At 42.8% G+C, this 25,187-nt stretch overlaps 1 protein-coding gene across 10 annotated transcripts in view; it reads right to left on the reverse strand.

Moving 5' to 3' along the window:
- The window catches only part of LOC137347765 (astrotactin-2-like), a 1,864,757-nt gene that overhangs the window by 14,148 nt on the left and 1,825,422 nt on the right, over nucleotides 1-25,187 (reverse strand). Inside the window, exon 23 of one of the 10 annotated variants that reach the window (XM_068012694.1) lies at nucleotides 18,302-18,424. The exons of the other annotated variants lie outside the window; for them this stretch is intronic. Within the exon in view, the coding sequence (XP_067868795.1) occupies nucleotides 18,304-18,424 (121 nt within the window). The 3' untranslated portion in view covers nucleotides 18,302-18,303. The remainder of the gene's footprint in view (nucleotides 1-18,301; nucleotides 18,425-25,187) is intronic. 10 annotated transcript variants of the gene reach the window in all.

The raw sequence follows: 25,187 nt of genomic DNA on the forward strand, positions 1-25,187 counted from the left end.
ACAACTAAAAATGAAAGTAAAATGGGGGACTGTCATGCTCTGAAATTATTGAACTCAATGTTCAGTCCGGCAGGCTGTAGTGTGCCTAATCGGTAGATGAGATGCTGTTCCTCGAGCTTGCGTTGATGTTCACTGCAACACTGCAGCAATCCCAGGACAGAGATGTGAGCATGAGAGCAGAGGGGAGTGTTGAAATGGCAAGCAACAGGAAGCTCAGGGTACTGCTTTCGGACTGAGCGGAGGTGTTCCGCAAAGCGGTCACCCAGTCTGCGCTTGGTCTCCCCAATGTAGAGGAGACCACATTCTGAGCAGCGAATACAGTATACTACATTGAAAGAAGTACAAGTAAATCGCTGCTTCACCTGAAAGGAGTGTTTGGGGCCTGGGATAGTGAGGAGAGAGGAGGTAAATGGGCAGGTATTACACCTCCTGCGATTGCAGGGGAAGGTGCCACGGGACGGGGACGAGGTGGTGGGGGTAATGGAGGAGTGGACCAGGGTGTCGCGGAGGGAACGATCCCTTCGGAATGCTGACAGGGTAAGGGAGGGGAAGATGCGTTTGGTAGTGGCATCACGCTGGAGGTGGCGGAAATGGCAGAGGATGATCCTTTGGATATGGAGGCTGATGGGGTGGAAAGTGAGGACAAGGGGAACCCTGTCACGGTTCTGGGAGGGAAGGGAAGGGTTGAGGGCAGAGGTACGGGAAATGGGCCAGACACGGTTGAGGGCCCTGTCAACAACAGTGGGGGGGAATCCTCAGTTGAGGAAAAAGGAGGTCATACCAGAAGCACCGTCATGAAAGGTAGCATCATCAGAGCAGATGCGTCGAAGACGGAGAAACTGGGAGAATGGAATGGAGTCCTTACAGGAGGTAGGGTGTGAAGAAGTGTAGTCGAAGTGTAGGAAAATAGGAAACCTTGTTCAAATTTTAAAAAGATCAGAAATCTGATTCTCAGAATTACAGACTTGTCAGCTTGGCATCGATAGTAAGAAACTGGACAGAGTATTGTAAAGGGATGAATTCAAGCACATTCCAGAAGAACAAAGGCAACAATTCAAGCCAACACAGCTTGTGAAAAGTAGGACAGGCCTATCACAAATCAGTAGCAAAGTTCTTTGAAGATGTAGCCGAACTGATGGATGGAGGTAATGTTTTGGATATCACTTATCTAGAATTTCAGAAGGCATTTGATAAAGTGCTTTACATGAGACTTGTGGATAAATAGGTATAGAAGAAAAGATAACGTTCAATGCCAACAGATTAAATTATGCAAATGTCATCAGCTGAGAGCTCTGTTATCAGCAGCCCGAAGGAAGAGGATGGCTCGGTAACGTTTTCGCCGTCCGACATACTAAGGATCAGCAAATCCTTTTATGCTAGGCTGTATGAAGCGAAGCCCACAGACAGCAGAGCCTCCCAGTCCTTCCTGTCATCTATCACAGAGGTCTTAGATGACAGCAGGAGGGAGAGACTGGACAAGACGCTAACTCTGGATGAGCTGACAAAGGCCGTCGAGTCCTTCGAGATGAGTAAAACTCCCAGAAGTGATGGCGTACCAGTTGAGTTGTATTCGGCCCTGTGGGGCTGGGTCGGCCCAGACCTGCTGGAAGTATAAGAGAGTATGCTCCTGGCCGGCAACATACCAGAATCCATGAGGAAAGGCATCATCACCCTCATCTACAAGCGGAAGGGGGAGAGGGCAGAAATCAGAAATTGGCGGCCCATCTCACTGCTTAATGTTGACTACAAGATTCTGTCCAAAGTCATAGCCAGTCGAGTCAAGTCTGCTCTGGAGTTGGTGATCCTCCCTGATCAGACCTGTACTATACCCGGCAGGAAGATCTCTGATAGTCTCGTGCCACTCAGGGATATGATCGCCTATGTACGGGACAGGAGGGTGGACACCTGCCTCATCAGCCTGGACCAGGAGAAGGCTTTTGACAGGATATCGCACAGCTACATGATGGACGTGCTTTCCAAAATGGGGTTTGGGGAGGGAATCTGCAATTGGATCAAACTGCTCTACACAAACATCAGTAGCGCAGTCTCAATCAATGGGTGGGAATCGGAAAGTTTCCCGATCCAATTTGGAGTCAGACAGGGCTGTCCTCTCTCCCTGGTCTTGTTTGTTTGCTGTATTGAACCCTTTGCTGAGTCTATGAGGAAGGATGTGAGCATAAGAGGGGTGACAATCCCAGGCAGTGGAGGCACTCAGGTTAAAACCTCCCTGTACATGGACGACATCGCCGTCTTCAGCTCGGATCTGCTGTCTGTGCGCAGACTGATGAGCATCTGCGACCAGTTCAAACTGGCCTCGGGAGCCAAAGTTAACCACGGCAAGAGCGAGGCCATGTTCTTTGGGAACTGGGCTGACCGATTCTTTGTCCCCTTCACCGTCAGGTCAGACTACCTGAAGGTGCTGGGGATATGGTTCGGAAGGGCTGGGGCGTGCACCAAAACCTGGGAGGAGCAAGTAGCCAAGGTACAACACAAGCTGAGCATGTGGGAGCAGCGGTCTTTCTCCATTATGAGTAAGAACCTGGTCATCAGGTGCGAGGCGCTCATGTTGTTGCTGTACGTGGCGCAGGTCTGGCCGATACCCCACTCCTGCGCTGTGGCGGTCACCCGAGCCATTTTCCGCTTCATCTGGGGATCCAAAATGGACCGGGTCCGGAGGGAAACGATGTTCAAACCTCTGGATAAGGGTGGGAAAAATGTACCCAACGTTGCCCTCATCCTGATGACTACCTTCGTGTGCGGCTGCATCAAGCTGTGTGTAGACCTCCAGTACGCAAACTCCAAGTGTCACTACATGCTGAGGTTCTATCTGTCCCCGGTGTTGCGAAGGATGGGCCTGGTCACATTGCCACGGAAAGCTCCATCCAGTTGGACTGTGCCATACCACCTCTCCTTCATGGAGCAGTTTCTGCGGAAAAACACCTTTGACCACCGATCCATCAGGCAGTGGTCTGCATGGAATGTCCTCAAGGCCCTACAGGAAAAGGAGACGGTGGATCCTGTCGGATGGTTCCCCGAGCAGACCGTCAAAGTCATTTGGCGGAATGCCTTATCACCAGAACTTTCAAACAAGTACCATGATGTAGCTTGGCTGGTGGTGAGAAGAGCCCTCCCCGTCAGATCCTTCCTGCACACCCGAAGTCTCACCCCCTCCGCACAATGCCCTCGTGGTGGCTGTGGTGGGGAAGAGATGGTTGCCCACCTCCTTCTGGAATGTGTCTTTGCAAAACAGGTGTGGAAAGAGATGCAGTGGTTTTTGTCGAGGTTCATCCCAAGCAGCTCTGTAACACAGAAGTATGTGCTCTATGGACTGTTCCCAGGGACGCACACCGAGATAAACATCAACTGCTGCTGGAGGACTATCAATTCGGTGAAAGACGCCCTTTGGTCTGCCCAAAACTTGCTGGTCTTCCAGCGCAGAGTTGTCCACGACCGAATGTTGCAGACTGGCACATTCCAAGGTCCAGGACTACGTGCTGAGGGACGCACTAAAGCTTGGGGCAGCCACTGCAAAGGCTCAATGGGGAAAGACTACTGTGTACGGTCCCCCCACCAAGCTGAACGGAGGGGCTGGATCCATGGAAAACCCCTCGAACTGTATCGGGAAAATTTTCGTAAAATGTATATGGCATGAAAAATGAAATGGAAGGGTTGTGAGGCAACTCACTCCTGCATTGAAGGAAACTGACCTTCTTTGCACTGTTTGTAATTTTTGACTTGGTGCTGTTTAGAACTGTTTTGTCATGTATTTTTTTTTACAGATTTTTATGAATAAAGTATATTTTGGAAATTAAAAAAAAACCTTGGTGAAGTGAAGGCACCTGGCACATTGCTGCTTTTCAGGTTGGGGTATGAGAAGGGCCCCCTGAAGATCCACTGTGGGTTTGGCCTCCTGCACAGTGCCCTCCACCTCCCAGCTGCTTCCGCTCCTGCCTGTCTTTATAGCTGCTCCCCTCATCCTCCAATCCCTAAAGGCAAATCTATCAGACAACTCATGACTGCAATAAAGCTGTTTTGAAGGTAGACAAAAGCAATTTAGCCATCAAAACACTGTTAGCAGAAGTCATAAATCTGTTGTAGAAGGCACAGAATAGACAAGAAAGACCCAGACAACAAGAAGCAGCCGAAAAGGACAAGAAAGTAACTAACCTGTGTGGATTGGTGGACCCTTTAAATAGTGCTACTGAAGTGTCCTACCTGCCTGTTAATTCCAAGAGTTGCTGAGGAAATTGAGCATGTAGTGAGTCAGGCGCTAAGCCAGGCCAATTTCATCAAAGATTCCCACAACAAGCATAGGAGCCTTAATTAAATATTACAATGTCTTTTAATACTTCCAACATGCAATTTGGACACCTACAGAGGAGACTGATCCAATATGGTGAGCAGGGTACTGGACTTTAAGCACCTGTTTTACGTCTGTAAAATGAGCACAGCGTGACCTAATTTCTAGTCAACTGTTTTCAAGTTCATGCAAAACAGCCATTCAACAACCATTCTCAGAACATTTAATGCTCCAGTAAGCACTTTCAAAATGTAAGTCACTACCCCACCACCACCTCCCCCACTCCATGATGAAGCAAGATGGCAGATGTTTTACTATTCATCCCTTTTGGAGCTCACACTAACATAGTTAAAGAGTAACCAGTAAGTTGGGGTTACTTTAAACAGTATAGTGATGCCGTAGGAGGGTATGTACATGGATGATGATCTTGTACTATTACTGGATCCTGAGGCTAGCCTAAAGTGAAATGGCAGCGTGCAGCAGCTCTATTTTCATCAATATATAACATGTTGGTTTCAGCTCCCACTGAATAATGCTACTGATGCAATGCAACAATCACTTTAATTGAGAAAATGGACAGAGGAGCCATTGGGGAGATTTTCTTTCCAAACTTACAAATGTATTTGTTGAAACCTATACAGGAAGTATATTGCATAAAATGTGGGGTACAATTTATTATGAAAACTTGGCAGGAAAAAAAACATGCAAGTAGTAATTAAATAATGAAAATACAGCCTTGTGAAATCTGACTGCACAGTTTTTGCAAATGAAACTGTCCATTAAAAAGTGTAGGAGTAATTATATTTAGAATGCAGATTTTGCTAACTGTAGCATTTAGTTCTACTGAAAGTTATACCACTAGTTTTTCAATCAAGAAGTCCCTTATTGCACTGAATTATCATCAAGAACACCATGAATCATAATGGATGTGTTCTTCCCCCTTAAGTTGTCTGCTCCGCTCACTCCACATTGCTGTCTCAGTATTACTGCGCAAAGCACTGTTCTGGCCAAGTCAAAAGAACTTCAGTGAAGTCATTACAGCTATGAGATAGTAAAAATGTTTTTAAATTCAGTTTCTACTGCCATTGCTGAAAGAATTGTTCAACGTTAGTCTATAAAAGCCAGCTTACGATCTGACCTGGATCTGCTATATTCAAAGGCAGACATTCTTTCTGTGAAGCTAATATTCCTCCCTGGCCACATTTTTTTAAATTTTTTTTTACTCGCTCATTGACCTCAGATGACTTAGCACAGCAGTTGCTGCTGCTGTTAACTGCTGAATGACCAATCTCTTAATGGATTTTTATTTTAGGTTTTCATTTTTACTTGATTCAAAAACTGAAGGAAAAGATCTGTGTGTGTATTTTTATATATATATATATGTGCGTGGAGGGAGGGGGGTGTCGGTGATGGGGTGAGGTGATTTTCAGCTTCGGCCTGGATGGCATGGCATCCACTGACCCCCACCTGATGGCGCCAATGGAAGGCCCATACTTCTTTCATGGTCAGCTCTAATCTATAATATCAGTAAGCTGCAAATGTCCCACAAAAATCATTTAGAAAACCTTAGCCATGTTGTTTAGCAAGTGGTCTGTAGTGGTCCCTTTAAGGACCACTGGTTTGGTCGCTCAGGCTGGGTGGAAGCAATGACCCCCCGTTTTGAGGCCTGCTCAAAAATTGAGTCAGCTTTAGGGGGCCAATGTATGAACTTTTTGTTGACAATTTTTGTGTGCCAACCCTCCTGTTGTTGAAGTGATAGGCAGTTAAAAATGCACAAGTGGTGTTTAAATGCTTATTATAGGTTTCCATTCTTAGTCTACAGATATTTTCCCACTTGGATGAGGGTTGATACTGATAGAGTATGAAGGAGGACACAGGTTCCAGACTCTGTTTATTATCCCCACCAACAGCTCACTGCAGAAGTATTAAGTCAATCAATGCCAATCAAAGCCAGAAAGCTCGAATAGTCCACAGTTTTTTTTTGTCAAAACAACAGTGAGGCTAATGGTGTCACCATTATTTACCTGCAAATCCTACAGCAATTTCAGGTGAGGGCAGATGCATGGTTAAGCGTGGAAACCCAAAAGTTGCTATTAGAGATGCACTGTTGTTAGTTTGTTGAAAACAGCATCTCACTGTCTGACTCACCATTGAAATACACTGAGTGGCACAAGTTTGCTGTACATGCACAGTAGATATGAACTAAACTCACCACAGAAAGTTACAGCTGGTCTGAACTGATGCAAGGAGTCTGTTTTGGAGCCACTTAAGGTCAACAAATATTTAATTAAGCCTGGATTAGCTGGAAATATTCTTTTAACAATGTGCTAAGTGTTGATTACTGCCAATTAAACTCTCTGGTACTGAAAATTAACTATTACAAGTGTGAAGCCTTATTCCTTCAGGTTTTAAGTGTTGGATATTTTGAAAATGTAAAATTTAAAATAAGAGTTTTTTTCCTTCTCCTTTTCCTTTTGTCTCCTTTATCTCTCTTTCTTACTCCAATCTTTTTTCCCCTCTCTTTTTACCACCTCTGTATCTCATATGGCACTGAATTCACCCACTCTAATTTACACTTCCTGTCAGTCCTTGCACTGTTAATTTCACCATCTTTCAATCTGATTGGTTAAGGGCATACACAGTTGCATGCCATGTTCATCCAGATCCCAGATGACCTGTTTCCCTTATTGCAACATTATCAGCTCAAATTTTCATCAATTTACAGTGCAAAATTTCATTGAGATTGAAAACACAAGGGCAAGTCTAACGGCAGGCGCCGTTCATTACCCTGCTACAGTAAAATATGGGCAATACTTTTAGTTATATTACTTTTCTAACTGTACTATCAGAAAGTTTAAACTTTAGTTTCTACATCCTAAGTAAGACAACAATTTGGGCCATGAACTGATGAACATTCAGAGTTGACTGTGCTGTTAAAATTTGAGTTTAAAATTAAGAATTTAAATAGGTTACACTTTGGATTAGCTCTTATTTTGTTTCAGCATGTTTTGATGTTCACTGACAAGATTGCAAAGGAGTGGACTTCTGAGATGCAGAGTAAGCCAGTAATATTGTTATTTTGAATTGCAAGGAATAGTAATGGTTTGATAAAATGATCTGGATCAATATGTTCAGTGTCATGATTTAGACAGAAAATCTACATGATCAATGTATCCAGGTAATTACAGAGCAGATAATTCTGGCAACTAAGCTTATTTTAAACGGGTTGACCTTGCTATTAAAACAGCAGAAACAGGAATTTTGGATCAGCCCATTAAGTGTTCATAATAGGAAGGATTTTGAAAGGGTAGATAGGAAGACACGAGTTGGAATTTTACGACCCCCCCCCCCCCCCCCACCCCCAAAGAGCAGGCAGATGGCGGGGGTTGGGGGGGGGAACGTAAAATGGAGCTGGTGGCTCGGGGGGCCCTTCCTGACCCATTCCCGCTGCCACTTTATGCAGGGTGGCGGCGGAAAACAGCCTGCCTACCCCAGGCCAATCAATGCCCTTAAGTGGCCACTTAACAGCCACCTAAGGGCCTCTGCCCACTGCCACGGGGATTTTACCCGTGGCTAGTCGAATGGCCCAGGCCCGAGAGAAGCTGCTTGACAAAAGCAAGCGGCTCTCTGACGGCCTGGGGGTCCCTCATGATCGGGCACCCTGTGCCCGACAGAGTTCCACCCCTGCTGCCCCAACCATCCCCAACACGCCCCCCGTCCCCCCAATCGACCACCCTTGCCTCACCGGGGCCCGACCATTCACCCCCGGCGAGGCAACAAAAACTTATCTTGGTTTCGGGGCTCCCTGACATCTTCTTCTTGAGGCTGGGCTGCCGTCCAGCAGTGGCCACCATTCCCGATGGCACTGCTGGGATTAAAAGCTGCTGGCCCGTTGATTGACCGGCAGCTCCATAAGGCGGGACTTCCTGCCTCAAGCGGGTGGAAATTCTGCCTCAGAACAAGTAAAGGCCGGGGAACTGCAAAATGCGGATCGGATCCCCAGGCCAGGCGGAAGCGGGTTCGCCACTGACTTTTCAGTCGGTGGACGCCTCCTGTCCGCTGAGGGAAAAACCCCGGCCGCTGTTTCCACTGGTAGGAGGGTCAGTAACCAGAGGACATACAGATTTAAGATAATTGTGAAAAGGAACAAGGGGGCAATGAGAAGTTTTTTTTTAAACTATTTGTTAAGATCTGAAATTGACTGCCTTAAGGGGTGGTGGAAGCAGATTCAACAGTAATTTTCAAAAGGGAATTGGATAAATACATGTAAAGGGAAAATGTGCAGAGCTATGCATAAAGAGCAGGGGAATGGGACCAACTGATAGCTCTTTCAAAGAACCAGCAGAGGCATGATGGGCCAATTGGCCTCCTTCTGTGCCGTATGATTCTATCTCATGGTATAATTTGAGAGCTTTTGGGTGAATGCCAATGTTAAATTAAAGAATAAACAAACTTGCACTTGTAAAAATTGAATGCCTGTGTCAACATGGATTTTAGAAACTGCTATCTTAATTCTTCAATATACATGACTATTAATATTGACATAGTTACATAGGTTCTAAAAATTTTAGCAAAGTACCTAGACAAATTCATCCATGAATCCACATAATACTGCCCATTGTAGCAGTTCCAGAATAAAAAGATGGCAAGATTTTTTTCTCTAAAGGTTGATGAAGTAAATGAACTCAAAATGGTCTGTTTCTGGGACGTAACACTTTACGACTATATTCCAAAGGATCTGATACAAGTTTTAGTGTTAACTTTTATTTTCATTCTGGACATGGAAGCAGTAGGAGAAGATTGTTTATGTTTATACCACAGAGCTGGCTATCTGTCATGTGGTCTAATTATTTGCAAAACAACCACTTCAAACAGTGTACATTTTAGAAATGTACAGGCTTCTTTTCCTAATCAAAACATTAATGGTCATCAGCTTAGGGTTATAAAAGCAAAATACTGCAGATGCTGGAAATCTGAACTAAAAACAGAAAGTGCTGGAAATACTCAGCAGGTCTGGCAGCATTTGTGGAGAGAGAACAGAGTTAACATTTCATGTGATGAACTTTCATCATACTTCTAAACTCCAAAGATTATAGGCCCAATTTACTCAGCCTCTTATCATAGGACAACCCTTTCATCCCAGGAACTAATCTAGTGAACCTTCACTGTACTGCCTCCTAGGCAAGTATATCGTTCCTTAGATATGGACACCAAAACTACGCACGTTCTTTGTATGGCTGAAATGGCTTGATGGACATTGAACAGAATGGCATGCTGCAGACTTGTAAGACACTACTAATTAATTTGGTAATCAATGCATAAAATAAACCCACTCTAATGTGTTACAGGCTGGTAGGTTTGTGCAATGTATTGTGCATGGTGCCAGGGGCATATTTGTACAGTTGCATTAACTGCCAAGACTATCATGGCAGAGATCCAAAAACCAACAGGGGAGTGCATCTTTTCAGCTCACCAGTTAAACAGAAAGAGTGGCAAAGCATGACAGAATCACACATACTTAGGTCTTGTTAATGGCGCACTTCTGTGCAATGCATACATCATAATATTTAATTACAAAGCCGTTTACAATCACATTTGAGAACAGGCCAATTTGAGATTTTTGTGAATGGGCTTAACACAGCGGATGGAGTTTTGGTTTGTGGCTTGGAAATAAAATACCTCAGATAAAAGGGAATGTTTAATATCTGCCCTGGATACCCGTTAGACTGCACAAGCTTTAGGCAAGGTGGCAGGAAAAACAGATAAGCTAATACAACTGATGCTAGTGTGACACCTAATCCCAGAATCCAGAATGGGAAACCTCTTTAACATGTCACTTTAGGTCTTGAGGATTCCCTTCCTCAAGGAATTATTGGGCTGATTTCCCCGTTAGATTGGAAAATGAAGGGCTGTGGGTCTGTTATTTACAGACCAGTGCTCCCTGTGGGCACTGTTTCTCGCAATTAGTGGCCAATTGGGGAAATAGCCTTTAAAAAGTGCCACTGTTAATGAAACAGTGAGTCACACTCAAAGAGCACAAACAGAAAACAGTTTCTCCACAACACTATGTTTTGAGACAAAGGAGAAGCTTCTGGTCTTGATTCTTTTGATGTTTTGATGTCTTGATGTTTTCAACAACATGTGATGGAAAAACTGTTCCAAGCAAATGTGACACAGGCAGCATACAGCACATGGAAAACTTAACTTACAAGTTATCATCTCCTCTTTTGTGGCTGAATATTTGGAAAATATAAAAAAAGACTTCACAGACCGGAACAAGTGAACAGTTCCTTCTAATATAAGTTATTTATATTGGTGCTGTGTTTTGAGAAATCTTGGTTAAAGGTAAGATAATGAATGTTGTAAAAAAAAACAAGAGAACTGTCAGCTAAATCTTAAAATTACACAGAATATTAATTCATGGTTAAAAAAAATGCAATTTATTCTGAGCCTTTGAAGTTTTTCAATTTGAATCAACTTCAATATTTAACTTTCAAATTGTGGATCCAACCACCAACTTTTATAGATCTACATAGTACCATATACTTCAACCCTGGCTGCCTATTAGTGCTTAGCCAAAGCTGGATGTAAGCAGAGCTTTTTTTTATGAGGTCTGTTAATCTTGTGTATAAAGGGTTGTTTTATTAACCTTTATTTAAAAAATTAATTGAGTTCTCTTTGTTGCTTCTGATTCCAAAGAACAGGTATATTTTATTCCAAACCAAAATTTATGGGCCACACTTTCCTGTAGCAGGGCATTTAGCAGCGTCTGTCGTTAATTAGACTTGCTCCTGAAACCTGCGGCTTGAAAATTTTTGCCCACTAACTTGCTGAAAGTGCAATCTGATAACAGCGCAATGAGGTAAAATAAAAGGCTTCTGGGACCTTAACCAATCTGATTCAAGGATTGGGAAATAAACAGTGGAAGGGCTGAGAAGGAGGCCGACTTCGAGTGGGTGAATTCAGTGTCAAATCAGGTACAGAAAGAGAAAAAGAGAGACAAAGAAAGAGTGGATCAAGTGGGAGAGAGAAAAAGAGACAGAAAGGAAAAGTTAAATAAAACATTTTTAAAGTCACCTAAAATAATTCACAATGCAAAGGAATGAGATTCCAAACTTACAAAGGTTAATTTTTAGTGCCAGAGAGGATGACAAGAAGTCATAAATAATCACATAGGTAAAAGGCTACCTGTGCTTGTAATTACTCGACCTAAATATCTATGTTGGGTTCATATATGCCTAGGTAACAAGTGCAGCTGTGACACACTGTTCTCAGAAATCTAAAACTTCTCTCTCTGTCTTAAAGGTACACTGTTTTTAACAGAGTCTTAAAGGCACACTGTTTTAATCAGAGGAGAAAAATAAATACAGTTCTGTGACACAGTGGAAGCTAACGGAAAAGGACTTAATGTGGAAGGGGGCAAAATCTGAGAAGTATAAATTTAAACAAATAAAATATAAGTAGTTACATTTCCTTTTAGAACCATGACCTTTTTAAAGGGATTTGATATTTGGCAAACATATAGCTACAATCAGTGTCACAATCAGTGATATAATGATTTCAAAAGAACTAAAACTAAAAGCTCCAAATCAATTGGTGCATCATGATTAGATACTTCCTTCCCCTGACTCACCATCAACCTTGGAATCTCCTGGGAGAGGCAAAACAACAGAGAAAAATAAAGGAAAAAGACTTTGGAAAATTCATTTCTGACCCCCTTAGGCGATCAATACCAGTTGGTGTTGTGGTTGAGTGCAATTCTCACGAGCTTTTTCATTCCATTTACACCATGTATATTACCCACATACATTTAGTTATAAACTAACAGCAAATGTTTGCCAAATTCTTTTACTGTGAGGATAGGGAGAAGTTTACAAGAGTTGCCACTGAAACAATAAACTAATGGAGGTCAAATGTGTTATCATTTCTCAAATTAAGTGCAAAGCTGTGAATCACACCAAATCAAAAAAACTGTCCTGCTCCATGGAAAACCCACTGCATGGTGCCAAAGTCTTGGGAATGGAATGCGTGGACCTGCCTACTTGTTAAGTATGAGAACCAGTGACAAAACCGGCTGCTTGTAAAGAGAAATGGAGAAGCAGCAAGGGAAGAAAAATTACAAATAGAATTTTGCAACAGAAAAATTCTTTGGTGCAAAACAGCACAAGTATCTTTGCATAGAGATTCTACAGCACAGGATCATGCCATTCAGCTGAACTGATCTACACCAGCATTTTGAGTCAAAGGATTAACTACTCCAGGTGAGCAGTCTATGTTTGGTTGAGCTGAGATATAGTACAATTGAATCAGTACTGACAGATCTCAGGAGCCACTGTTTAAGACCCAAGATTCTACAAAGGCTTCAGCAAATGTCAGCTTTCCACCACTGACTCTTGTGGAGTTTAAGTGTCCACCATCTTGTTAGTCAGGCCTTGCAATTTTTTTTCTAAATTACAATCCCTTTTAGGAATCTAAACTATTAAAAAAATATTTCCCTCATAACAACAAGCGGTCTGAATACAAAATAACTTCACTTGCTCTAGCTTCTTTCACAAACAAAGCTTAAGTGAATGTTTTTTTCATTCATTTGTGGGATGTGGGCATTGCTGGCTATGCCAGCATTTATTGCCCATCCCTAATTGCCCTTCAGCTGAGTGACTTGCTTGGCCATTTCAGAGGGCATTTAAGAGTCAACCACATTGCTGTGGTTCTGGAGTCACATGTAAGCCAGACCAGATATGGATGGCATTTCCTTTGTAACCTTTCTTTTGTTGGCTCCATTCAAATTATCCACATACAAAATAGAGGAAGAAGCACTTTCTTGACAAACGGTTGTACGAATGTAATTTCCCAGGAGGCTTTTTGGAGTATTATAAAAAGAGGCAGGCTGAGGCTTTTCTAAAGTCAATCTTTGTTGCCCCCTCACTGAACAAATCCAAGTTCCACCTCTAATCAAGAAAGACTGCGAATCAATCGAGAAAAATTGTACTTTCGGAGCTTACCTTTGAAGGGCTTGCTGCATCAGTATTTTCTGGGCAGCTGTGTGACTGGATCAGCCTGTTCCAAAAACTCCTCTAAAGCTTCAATGCCAGCCACCTTTGCATCGTGATGCGAGAATGTTTTGTAGATTTTGAGGTACTGCAGGCCCATAGTTGATTGTTAACTCCCAAAAAAATGAGAGCCTGACAAAATTAGCAGTCTATAAAATTTGGACAAAGGTACAACCTGTTAATGGGAGACACCTGGGTATACCTGAACTCTGTTAATGGGCCTATTAAGTGCACACATGTAATCTGTTAATAAGATTCTTCAACACACATGTGGAAAGAGGAAAAAAACATTTTTGTTGGGTTTTTTTACTCAAACATAATTGAAATAGGTATGTTTGCTAATGACAACCTCAGATGCATCTGTGAACTGTCCATTCCGCCAGTCCAAAGGAGTTTAAGATAATGGCTTTCCATGATTCACATGCATTAGCCTGATGCTTCCGTTGGGTTTTCTCAATGTTTTGTAAGCCACATACTCCATGTACGCCTGACTCTGAGCCCTTCAGAGAGTCAAGACATTTACCAGAGCAGTAAGAGTCAATGAATTTACTCACTATAAATGTAGCTGCAGGGCTGGTCGTATTCCTGTGTTTCAGCAGTTTTTTTGCATCTCTATGCACAGTCTCTGTAACCCTGTCAGTGATTCCTATATCCTAGACCAGTTGCCCCCTCTCCTTGCCCACAAAGCCTGAACAAATTGGAATTTATAACTGATTCCTTGTTGTGGTTTTACAGATCACACTATTTGGATAATTTATTTGGGGGCCTATCATGTTACTCTGCACAGTAGAAAAAGCATGTGCATCATTGACAAATCTACATTTAATTTTGTAATTTGTTGTCAAGTAGTCTAGCCCTATTAATATCTCTTTAAACTTTTCTCTTAAGTTCTGACATTGTGTAGTTAACATTCCAAATGAAGCCATTAAACATACAGATACTGTTGCATGGGTTTGCTCTGTGCATTGAGGATTGTGCATGATGTATTGGACTGCTGTCCTGCAGCTGTCTTCAGTGTTGTGTTGAAATTCTTTCAGGACATTTTCAACTCTCAGCTTTGAGCTTCTTCAGCTTCTGACTGCATGTCAATAAAACTCTTGGGTTCTAACCACCACTTAAAAATCTCCCACTAGGCATTAACATTCCCAAGTGATGAGGTGAACATTTCATAGATAATTCTGACATCTGGTTTTACTGCTGTGCGCCATTGCTCTCGGATTCAGTAACAAGTTACTCTGCACTGTTCTACTGGGCATCCCAAGGCCCTCTTTCCCAACATTCAGTTGCACTAATTTTTCAACTTCACAAAGATGTAGTAGATTCTCTATTGGCATAGTAAGTGCTTTTTTAGATAACAGTTGCTCCATGTGAACTCCCAGACTCGTTGAAATCACCTGTAGGGGTCAGAGAAGAATAATCCAGATTTTATTCCCTTTATTGGCCCATGTTTCTGTTTTTTTGGCCAATTCCAGAAGATTACTTGGCTTCCAGACGCGAAACTAAGCTGGCTGCCAATTTAGTTCCAGAGATTAATAATTGTGTTGTGATGCTTTCAAATGCACCCGACATCCCAACTAAAGGATGATTCTTTCAAAGGTAAACACAAGTTAATGCAGCAGCACTCAACATTACCAGAGCCTTCAAATCAGCATGATGTTCCAGAAGATGGCTGCTTGTACTTTATCTGGCAACACGTACCTGCTCTCAGCATTTTGCTCAGCACTGACAGGCAGCATTTTGGGGCATGGTAAGTATATCAACATTTGCTGACAACGATTAAGATAAGCTGGTCCCTCCTATCCCACTCCTCCTTAGTCTGGTGGCTAATACTAGAACAAAAGTTTGTTTGCTGTAACTTCAATATGGCCTAGCTTCCCCGATAAACCAACATAAACTTAAAACACAGAGCTGTTGTCTGGCGACAAAACTGATGATGGCTCTCCCTGGTAAAACAGGCTTCCTATAGCAACATAATGCCAATCCCGTTGAAGTTATACAGAAATAAAATACAATAGTCAACCACCCCTCTCTTAATTACATTAGATCAACAGCCAGACACAGAAGGCAGCATTTCTATTAATCAATATTGACCAGATGACTAATCTTTCGCAATGGCAAAGAAACATGCGATGAATGCAAAGGAGGAACCACTTAAAACAATTAAGGCACCTCAGAGAATTTCTGTAGCAGCTTTCACCCATAAAGTGCAATGTAGCCAACCTGTCTGGTTTCTGAGCTGAGGGTTTTTATTTTGAGAAATAAGTCACGTGGCCTTGAGTTTTAACCCCTTACATGCTGTTTCTATCAATACAAAATGTAAGCTGAAAATTCAACACAGGCAAAAATCAATTTTATGAATTAGGAGCAGAAGTAGGCCATACGGCCCCTCGAGCCTGCTCCACCATTCAATAAGATCATGGCTGATCTGTTTGTGTTTCAAATTCCACACTCCCATCTACCCCCAATAACCTTTGATTCCCATGCCGAACAAGAATCTACCTACCTCCGCCTTAAACATATTCAATAACCCCGCTTCCACCACCTTCTGAGGTCAAGAGTTCCAAAGTCACACAACCCACCGAGAGAAAAAATGTCTCCTCATCTCTGTCTTCAAAAGGCGACCCCTAATTTTAAAACAATGCTCCCTAGTTCTGGACTCACCCAAAAGAGGAAAGATCCTTTCCACATCCACCTTGTCAAGACTATTCAGGATCTTATATACTTCAGTTAAGTCTCCCCTCACTCTTCTAAACTCCAGTGAAAACAAGCCCAGGCTGTCCAACCTTTCCTCATAAGACAACCCGCTCATTCCAGGTATTAATCTAGTAAACCTCCTCTGAACCACCTCCAATGCATTTACATCCTTCCTTAAATAAGGAGACCAAAACTGCATACAGAATTCGAGATGTGGTCTCACCAATGCCCTGTATAACTGAAGCATCAGATCCCTATTTTTATTTTCAATTCCTCTCGTAATAAAGGATAGCATTCCATTAGCGTCTTTATTACTTGCTGTACCTGCATACTAACTTTTTGTGATTCATGCACTAGAACACCCAGATCCCTCTGCACCCCGGAATTCTGCAGTCGTTCTCCGTTTAACTAATATTCTGCTTTTTTATTCTTCCTGCCAAAGTGAGCAACTTCACATTTTCCCACAGTATACTCCATCTGCCAGATTTTTGCCCACTCACTCAACCTATCAATATTGGTCTGCAACCTATTTTCCTATCTTCGTGCCATCTGCAAATTTAGCTACTATGCTCCCCTCATCTCAGTCACTGATATAAATTTTTTTGCCCATATTTTCTACCTTTCCTACATAGGGATCCCTTAGAGGAGTAGACTTGGATCACTTTGTTTCTTATCTTTCACAATGACCTTGTGGATGTTACCAAAAGTTATGTAATCTCTGTTTAATAATACACAGTGGGAAGAAGATATACAGAGAATTGAACCGCGAGTTACAGAATCACAGGGGTGAATTTCTGTGGGGACTTCTCTGATCGTTTTTTGTTTAAATGGGCTTTCCCTGACTCTTCCCTGAAGTTACTGCAGACAAGCAGGAGACCCCTGTGGCAATTCAGTCCCTAGAATTTATAGCACAGAAGGAAGCCATTCAGCCAATTACATTTGTGTTGGTACTAACTCTTCAGCTGTAGCTATCTACTGTAATTCCATTCTGCTTCCCTACCCTTCATCTTTATAGATGTCATTCCATTTTCCTTTAAAATGACACTCCATTGTCTGCTTAATAGCCACCTGTAGTAGCATCCAAGTCTGGAAAACGTTGAAACCCTATCTCTAGCCTTTTGGGGCTGAATCTTCCTGGGCCCATGGAGATAGGTTTAGAGACAGTGGTCGAGGGGACTAGGAAAATAAGGGGAAACTGCATTGGAATGGCTCCCTGATGCCTTCCTGCCTCCAGGGGAATTTCCCAGGTGCGGGCTGGGAACTTCACAGAGGCAAGCAACCAATTAAGCCAAATTAAGGCCCCACTTAGGGGTCATTTTCCAAAGGCGACGGCTGTTTCCTGCTGTCAAAGCAGTCCCCCGCAATGTGGAGACTGGCAGCTCCTTGGAGGCAGGCTTCTGGCAGTTTCCCCTCCACACTGATGACACTGACAGCTGTGGGCATTCTTTATCTTTAAATTTTCATCATGCATAGAGAGCACCTCCGTGTTGAGATGCCATCGAGGTCCCCTAGCTGCCTCAGCAGCACCCACCTCCCCCAGTGGGGCTGTTGGCCAGCCACTACCGCGGGCCTTCTGAGTGGACCATCCACCTCAGGAACTCACCTGCTGACCTTTGCAGGGTTGGGATCCAGAAACAGTCCCAACGCCTGAAATTTTTCAAAGGGCATAAGATTGCGCCCTTAGTGTCCAAATGCTCTTCAGTTATAATCATTCAACGCCTTAATCTTAGTAACCGCATCTGACCCACTCTTAGGCAGGAAAGGGGAAAGATGGCTCAATAAAACCTGACTACAGAAGAATGGGAATCCTCACAAAACCTGTTTTATTTTCCACTATTAACAACTTCAACTTTTTATAAAGGATCTGTCCAGCCAAGCTCTTTATTTTGGCAGATTTCAAAGAAAATTGATCTCTTGCTCCCACACTCAATATAAAATGTAAATGAGTTGTACTCTGTTTAATTTTTAAATAAAATAAAATTGTGGATTTGCAATGCAACGCTGGCTATTTGGTGGAGACTACTGTTATTCTGGTTTTAGTCACTGTAGCTGAGCTAACTCATAATGGCAATAAAATTCTTAAAGCTGTGATTTATGACTGAAGGTTTAGTACATCAGGGCTGGTTTCAGTCCCCAGATACAAATCCTACCAATTTTTGAGTACTTTCTTTATTGGGATATGGTTTCAACATTGCCAGATGCCCTCCAGTATCTTGTCCAATGAACCTGGGCAGTGAATACTGGCAGATTATTTTACCTTCAGGGTATCACAGCCAAAGCCAGTCTTGTCCTCACTATGCATTGCTGGATGCACAGTTTCCAGGAAGAGCCAGTGATCAGATGTGGAAACCTTGGCTGATATTTTTCCTCCCATATAGTCCTGGAGTGAAAGACCAACTGTGTTAGACATACTGCTGGCTGATTGAGGCCAGTTAATTCTCTACAGCATAGGGATAAAATCTGGAACCTATGTGGACTATTTCTTCCTGTAACTGTGCATTTGTCTATTACGCCATTGAGGGAGCTTTATGTTCACTTTTGGCTTATGGAAAAGAAAAGATTTTGCTTGCACAGTGAATTATACATGCCTTACAAGAAAGGGACAAGAGGAAGGAGAGGTTATGGTGCATTCTTTTTGGAAACATTTCTGATCAACTGTGAAGATGTCGGCCCAGAAATTCAGGAGTGCCCATTTTTGGGCGGGCATGGTGGTGAAATGTAAATACCCTGAACTATAATGATGAGTTCCAAGGTCACTCAGATATTGAACATGGAACTTATATCTCATTGTATTAGAGTTGATGTGGCACAGAAACAACTTGCATTTATATAGTACTTGCATTTATATAGAGACATACAAGATAATCAGAGGGTTAGAGAGGGTGGATAGTGAGAGTCTTTTTCCTCGGATGGTGATGGCAAACACGAGGGGACATAGCTTTAAGTTGAGGGGTGATAGATATAGGACAGATATTAGAGGTAGTTTCTTTACTCAGAGAGTAGTAGGGGCGTGGAACGCCCTGCCTGCAACAGTAGTAGACTCTCCAACTTTAAGGGCATTTAAGTGGTCATTGGATAGACATATGGATGAAAATGGAATAGTGTTGGTCAGATGGTTTCACAGGTCGGCGCAACATCGAGGGCCGAAGGGCCTGTACTGCGCTGTAATGTTCTAATAGTTCTAATAGATTCTAATAGCACCTTTAACGACAACCTGCATGTGAGGACTGGAGAAAGTTTGGGTTACTAAGCAATGCAAGTTCTAGGCTTTAAAACCTTTCAAGAAATATGTTGCTTTATTTAATATCTTTTCGGATAAATCATTTGCAGTGTTTCCTGGTGTTTTGGATGTAAAAAAAAAAGCATTTATTCTCATCTCTATTCTACAATATTGTGCATTTTTAGCATTAAAACATATAGGACAATTTGGTGCCTTTTCTTTGACTGCTACATGTGCCCTTCGAGCTCCAAAATGGCGTCCACAGCTTGCACGCACACTTTGCATGAATTGCGCTGGATGCCATATTGGCGAGGAAGGCCGTGTGTGCACGCAGTGAACGTTCACTGGAAGTATGCAGAGCAAGCAGATCGTGATGTCAATCAGTGTGTAACACTGATTTGATGCAAATGGTACTCTCTCTTAACCTCGCAGCAGAAAGGACTTCTCACCAGCTCCATTTAAAGAGATCATCAACTACTTGCAGGTGAGTTGCTGGTTGATTTCTTCTGGCTGTTGCTTCGATTCTACAAGTATTTTGTGCTTTCAAGTTGCAAAAGTCTACAGAGTGTGATGTGGCAAGAGCTGAAGGACTTTTTGCTCACTTCAAGGCTCCTGCTCTCAGACTTGGGTGCACTAGTAGACATTCTTGTTGAAATAGAACATAAGTTGGAACATGAGCAAAGGCCACATAAAGCAGGGCAAGCTGCTGCAAGAGGGAAGAAGAGGAGGGAGGAGAGTAGGGCTTTCAGCAGGAGGTCATATTCGTCCAGGGTTTTCAGGGAGCAATTTTCCTATCTGAACCTCAGGAAGGAACAGTGTATGAGCCCTCTGTGCTTCAGTAAGGACATCTGCCTGAAATCTGCCACCTTCTGCAGCTACAGGTACAAACTCAGAGCAGGGCAAGGACTGCATTGCCAGTAGCCGTGAAGGTGACCATGGCCATGAACATTTATGCATCTGGCTCCTTCCAGACTGCAGGTGGCGATATTTGCAATATTTCACAATTTGCCACCCAATATTGTTGTAAATATTCTCTATTTATCGGCATTCATTTGGTCTTTCCAGAAACAAGCAAGCGGAGCGAGCATGCGGCTTCGCTTTGATAGCAGGCTTCCTCATGCTGCCACTGACTACATGCACATTGCCTTGTGGGCACTGCATGTTAACTCTGCCCTATTCCAGAATTGAAAGAGAGTCCACCCCCTTAATATCCAGCTGGTTGTGAAAATAGGCAATGTTTGGTCAATATCCAGTATCCAGTTTGTGGTGGAGAATGAGGAAATGGCGGAGAGACTAAACAATTACTTTGTGTCTGTCTTCAGGGAGGAAGACACAGAAAATCTGCCAGAAATACTAGAGAACCAAGGGACTTGTAAAAATGAGGAACTGAAAGTAATTAGTATCAATAAAGAGATAGTACTCAAAAAATTAATTGGATTGAAAGTTAACAAGCCCCCTGGACCAGATGAGCTACATCCCAGAGTATTGAAGGAGATGGCTATAGAAATAGTGGATGTATTGGTGGTTACCTTTCAAAATTCTATAGATTCTGGAAATCTATTGACTGGGGATTGGAAAATAACAAATGTAATCCCATTATTTAAGAAGCGAGTGAGAGAGAAAACGGAGAACTACAGACCTGTTAGTTTGACATCAGTAGTAGGGAAAATGTTAGAATCTGTTATAAAAGATGATTTTACTGGACACTTGGAAAATAATAATATGATTGGGCAGAGTCAACCTGGATTTGTGAAAGGGAAATCATGTTTGACAAACCTGTTTGAGTTTTTTGAGGATGTTACTTATAGCATAGATAAAGGAGAACCAGTGGATGTGGTGTATTTGGATTTTCAGAAGGCTTTTGATAAGGCCCCACACAGTAAGTTAGTAAACAGAGTTAGAGCACATGGCATTGGAGGTAATATACTGCAATAGATTGAGAATTGGTTAACAGACAGAAAGGAGAGAGTAGGAATAAATGGGTCATTCTCAGGATAGCAGGCTGTTACTAGTGAAGTACTACAAGGATCAGTGTTAGGGCTACAGCTGTTCACAATATAAATGATTTGGATGTGGGGATCAATTGTAATATTTCAAAATTTGCAGATGTTACAAAACTAGGACGGAATGTAAGTTGTGAGGAGGATGCAAGGAGGCTTCAAGGGCATTTGGACAGGCTAAGTGAATGGACAAGAACATGGCAGATGGAATATAATGTGAATAAGTGTGAAGTGATCCACTTGGTAGAAAAAAACAGAAAGGCAGAGTATTTCTTAAATGGTGAGAGATTGGGAAGTGTTGACGTTCAAAGAGACCTGGGTGTCCTTGTTCATGAATCACTAAAAACTAGTAGGCCGGTGCAGCAAGCACTTAAGAAGGCAAATAGTATGTTGGCTATCATTGCAAGGGGATTTGAGTACAAGAGTAAAGATGTATTGCTTCAATTGTATAAAGCTTTGATGAGACTGCACCTTGAGTATTGTGTGCAGTTTTGGTCTCCTTCCCTAAGGAAGCATATACTTGTCAAAGAGGGAGTGTCATGGAGGTTCACCAGACTAATCCCTGGGATAGTGGGATTGTCTTATGAGGAGAGATTGCAGAAACTGGGCCTGTATTCTCTAGAGTTTCGAATTCTTACAGGGCGTGACAGGGTGGATGTAGATAAGATATTTCCTCTGGCTGGTGAGTCTAGAACAAGGGGACACAGTCTCAGAATAAGGGGTAAGCCATTTAAGACTGAGATGAGGAGGAATTTCTTTACTCAGCCGGTGGTGAATGTGGAATTCTCTACCGCAGAGGGCTTTGGAAGCTCAATCATTGAGCATGTTCAGTACAGAAATCCATAGATTTCTGAATACTAATGACATCAAGGGATATGGGGATAGTGGGGAAAAATGGCTTGGAGGTAGATGATCAGTCATGATCTGTTTGAATGGCGGAGCAGGCTCAACAGGCCAAATGGCCTACTCCTGCTCCTATTTTCTATGATCCTGGCAGCAGTCATGATGACCTTCATTCTGCCACAATTCGTTGTGCCAACTGCATTTGAGTCACCACGGTAAAGCAAAGGATGGCTACTTGATGACAACGGCTATCTGCTGATGACATGGTTGATGACTCTGGTGTGCAATCCATGCACACTTGTGCAGGATGCATACAATGAAAGACATGATGCTACACAAAATGCAACAGAGAAGAACAATGGCATGCTGAAGCAATGCATCCGCTGCCTGGACCACTCTGGAGCAGCCCTGCTGTACTCGGCAGGACGCATGTCAAGTTTCCTGCTGGTCTGCTGCATGCTGCATAACCTCGTCATCACGAGGGAACAACCCTTGCCATCAGCTATACGATGAGCAGCTGAGGAGCAGCAGCATGAGGAGAAGGATGAAGTGGAAGAGGAAGAAGGGAAAAGGAGGAGGCAACCTACAAAGCCCCTTTCTGACCAGGCTGTCTGTGAAGAATTCATCCGAGTGTGATATCAGTAACCACAACTCCAATTCCACAATCGCATACAGTCCCACACATTACTATCACAGTGCTCACTTGGCCACAATGCAAAAATAAAAGCCACCACAACATAAATATTCCAAACTAAACACAAAAATAAAATTATGCAATTTTGCATATGCAAGTCAACTTATCACTCTGGTGCATTCCTTTAATCTGTTTTCTGTGTGCCTTTTCCTGTCCTGGTGCTCCTAAGCAGTGCCACCCCATTGGCTGCAGCATGTCTGGTGGCGGCCTACTGACTTTCAATGGGGAGACTGCAGATGGTTTTGCTGGATGACCTCGAGCTGCTTTGGGCCCAGAAGGCCCAACTGCAGACTGCACCAGTTTGATATGTGTGACAAGCAGTCTTTGTTGGTTGGCTGACAGACAACAGCAAGGACATTGGCCTCTAATCTATCCTCTAAGGTATGTTCAGTGTCAGTATCTTAGCTCATGGCAGTGAGTGTGAGATCAAGTGAAGGAGCTGTCTCTTCATCATCACTCTCTTCTTGGTGTTCCTCCACTGCCTGGTCAGATTCCACCTCTTGGGTATCTGAAAGGAAGAACGTCCCTAAAGTAAAGTTATGGTGCAGGGAGGGGAAAGAAAGAGGTGCATGTTTACATCATCTGAAGCTTTTAAATCAGAAGAGTTAATGTGATCAAACGAGGTAGGATGTGAGGAGGAGGATTAGGTATGAGGATACAATCATTTTTTAAGGTTTTAGCTCTGCCGTTGGCCAGAGCCTCAGCAAAGAGTATCCCAATAGTGGCCAGCACGGTCTCCTGCATGGGGGTTAGACTATGCAGGTATGCCTGTCCCCCTCCCCTCCCCCGGCTAGCTCCTGCTGCCTCTGATTATGCACCTCCTTGTCCTGCAAGAGAGAGGGAGGTGCGTCAGTGAATTTTGTTCAATCTGTTTGGCTGATGTGGTTGTCATGGTTGAATAGCTGACAGTGTGTGCAACCTGTAAGATGTGGGTGTGAGGTCTGCAGCATGCGAAGTGTGTGCTGGTGAGGTGAAGCATATAAATGTTAGGTATGAGTCCTGATTGAGAGAGATTGTTGGTAGGTGAGTAATGAGGATGTGGTGATTTGTGCAGCATCTGAGGATAATGGTACATTTTTAGGAGATGGCATTTGAAGATGAATTCACTGACCTTGACCACTCTTGGGAGGTCATTGAACTTTGTTCGGCACTGCATCCAGTATCCTTGACTCTTGGTATTGACCTTCACAGCTAGCTGCTCCTACTGCATTTTGACTGTGTGCCTGGAGGACCTCCAGTGGTACAGAATACCTCTCCTACTTTCCACCTCCTTCACCAAGACCTCCAATGACCTGCAGCATCTGAACTATTGAAGCTACTCGCTCCAATGTGGTTACATTCTTCATTGCTTCCCAAGTCAGTTTTGATTCCTGCACAATTGTCAGAACTCCTCTAGCCGCAATGCACCTCTTCTTTAAGAGCTTCAGGCTATCTTTAGCAGTGCAGGTTAGCTTTAAGTCATACTAGGAAGTTATGACATTGAACCCCCTGCTGATCTGTGCAGCCAATGAGTAAATTGTACCAATGCAAAGAAAAACATTTAAGAAAATATCAAATTAACTCAGGGCACCGTGGAGGAAACTTTAAATATGAGATGTAGCCATGCTAGTGACCTGAATTATGCTGGTTGGGATAATGAAGGCTGAGGTAATAAATTACCACAAACAACTATTATAATGTGAGGGAAGCCAAGACACTGGCACATCCCCAATCATTTCCCCCTGCATGTTTGTGTGTCGCATTGCACTGCATCTAATTTGCTGTTTGATATCTCTTTGAAGAGTAATTTTCCCAACAGACCTTATAAAATGCACATTCTGAAAAGGCAAGCCCGTGAAACTAACGTCTGCTGAGCAAAGAACTGCAGCTGATACGCATGTAACTTGGAAAACTTTCAGGAAGTAGTTAAGCAAGATGAAGATTTTACAGCCAAAAAATAAATTTTCTATGAAATATCTGCTGAATAGTACAGACGATGTGGTGCAAATATTGTCTTCTTCAGTGCCAATGCTAAGGCCAAATGGAGACTTCAGACAATTAAGGCTGCATTTCTTAATTCACGGGTTCTTTTGCATTGTTTCAAGGAGTTCCTTCTGTTGGCGTTGTTGCAAAATATAGGTTAGAAATTACTACTGGCAATGCTATCATGTGAAAGTTTACAGCACTCATATCAACCCCCTCTCTCTGCTATTTTAATGGAAGAGTTACTTCAAAATAAACTGGAATTTCATATGAGCACGGTTAAATGTTCAAAATTATGAAGGGCCTTGATAAGGTAAATAGGGAGAAAGTATTTCTACTGGTCGGTGAGTTGGTAACCAGACGGCATAAATTTAAGATAATCGCTTAAGAGGTTAGGAGATTTTTTTTCTAAAACTCAGTGTGT

The sequence above is a fragment of the Heterodontus francisci genome, chromosome 32, assembly GCF_036365525.1.
Source record: "Heterodontus francisci isolate sHetFra1 chromosome 32, sHetFra1.hap1, whole genome shotgun sequence".
NCBI lineage: Eukaryota > Metazoa > Chordata > Chondrichthyes > Heterodontiformes > Heterodontidae > Heterodontus > Heterodontus francisci.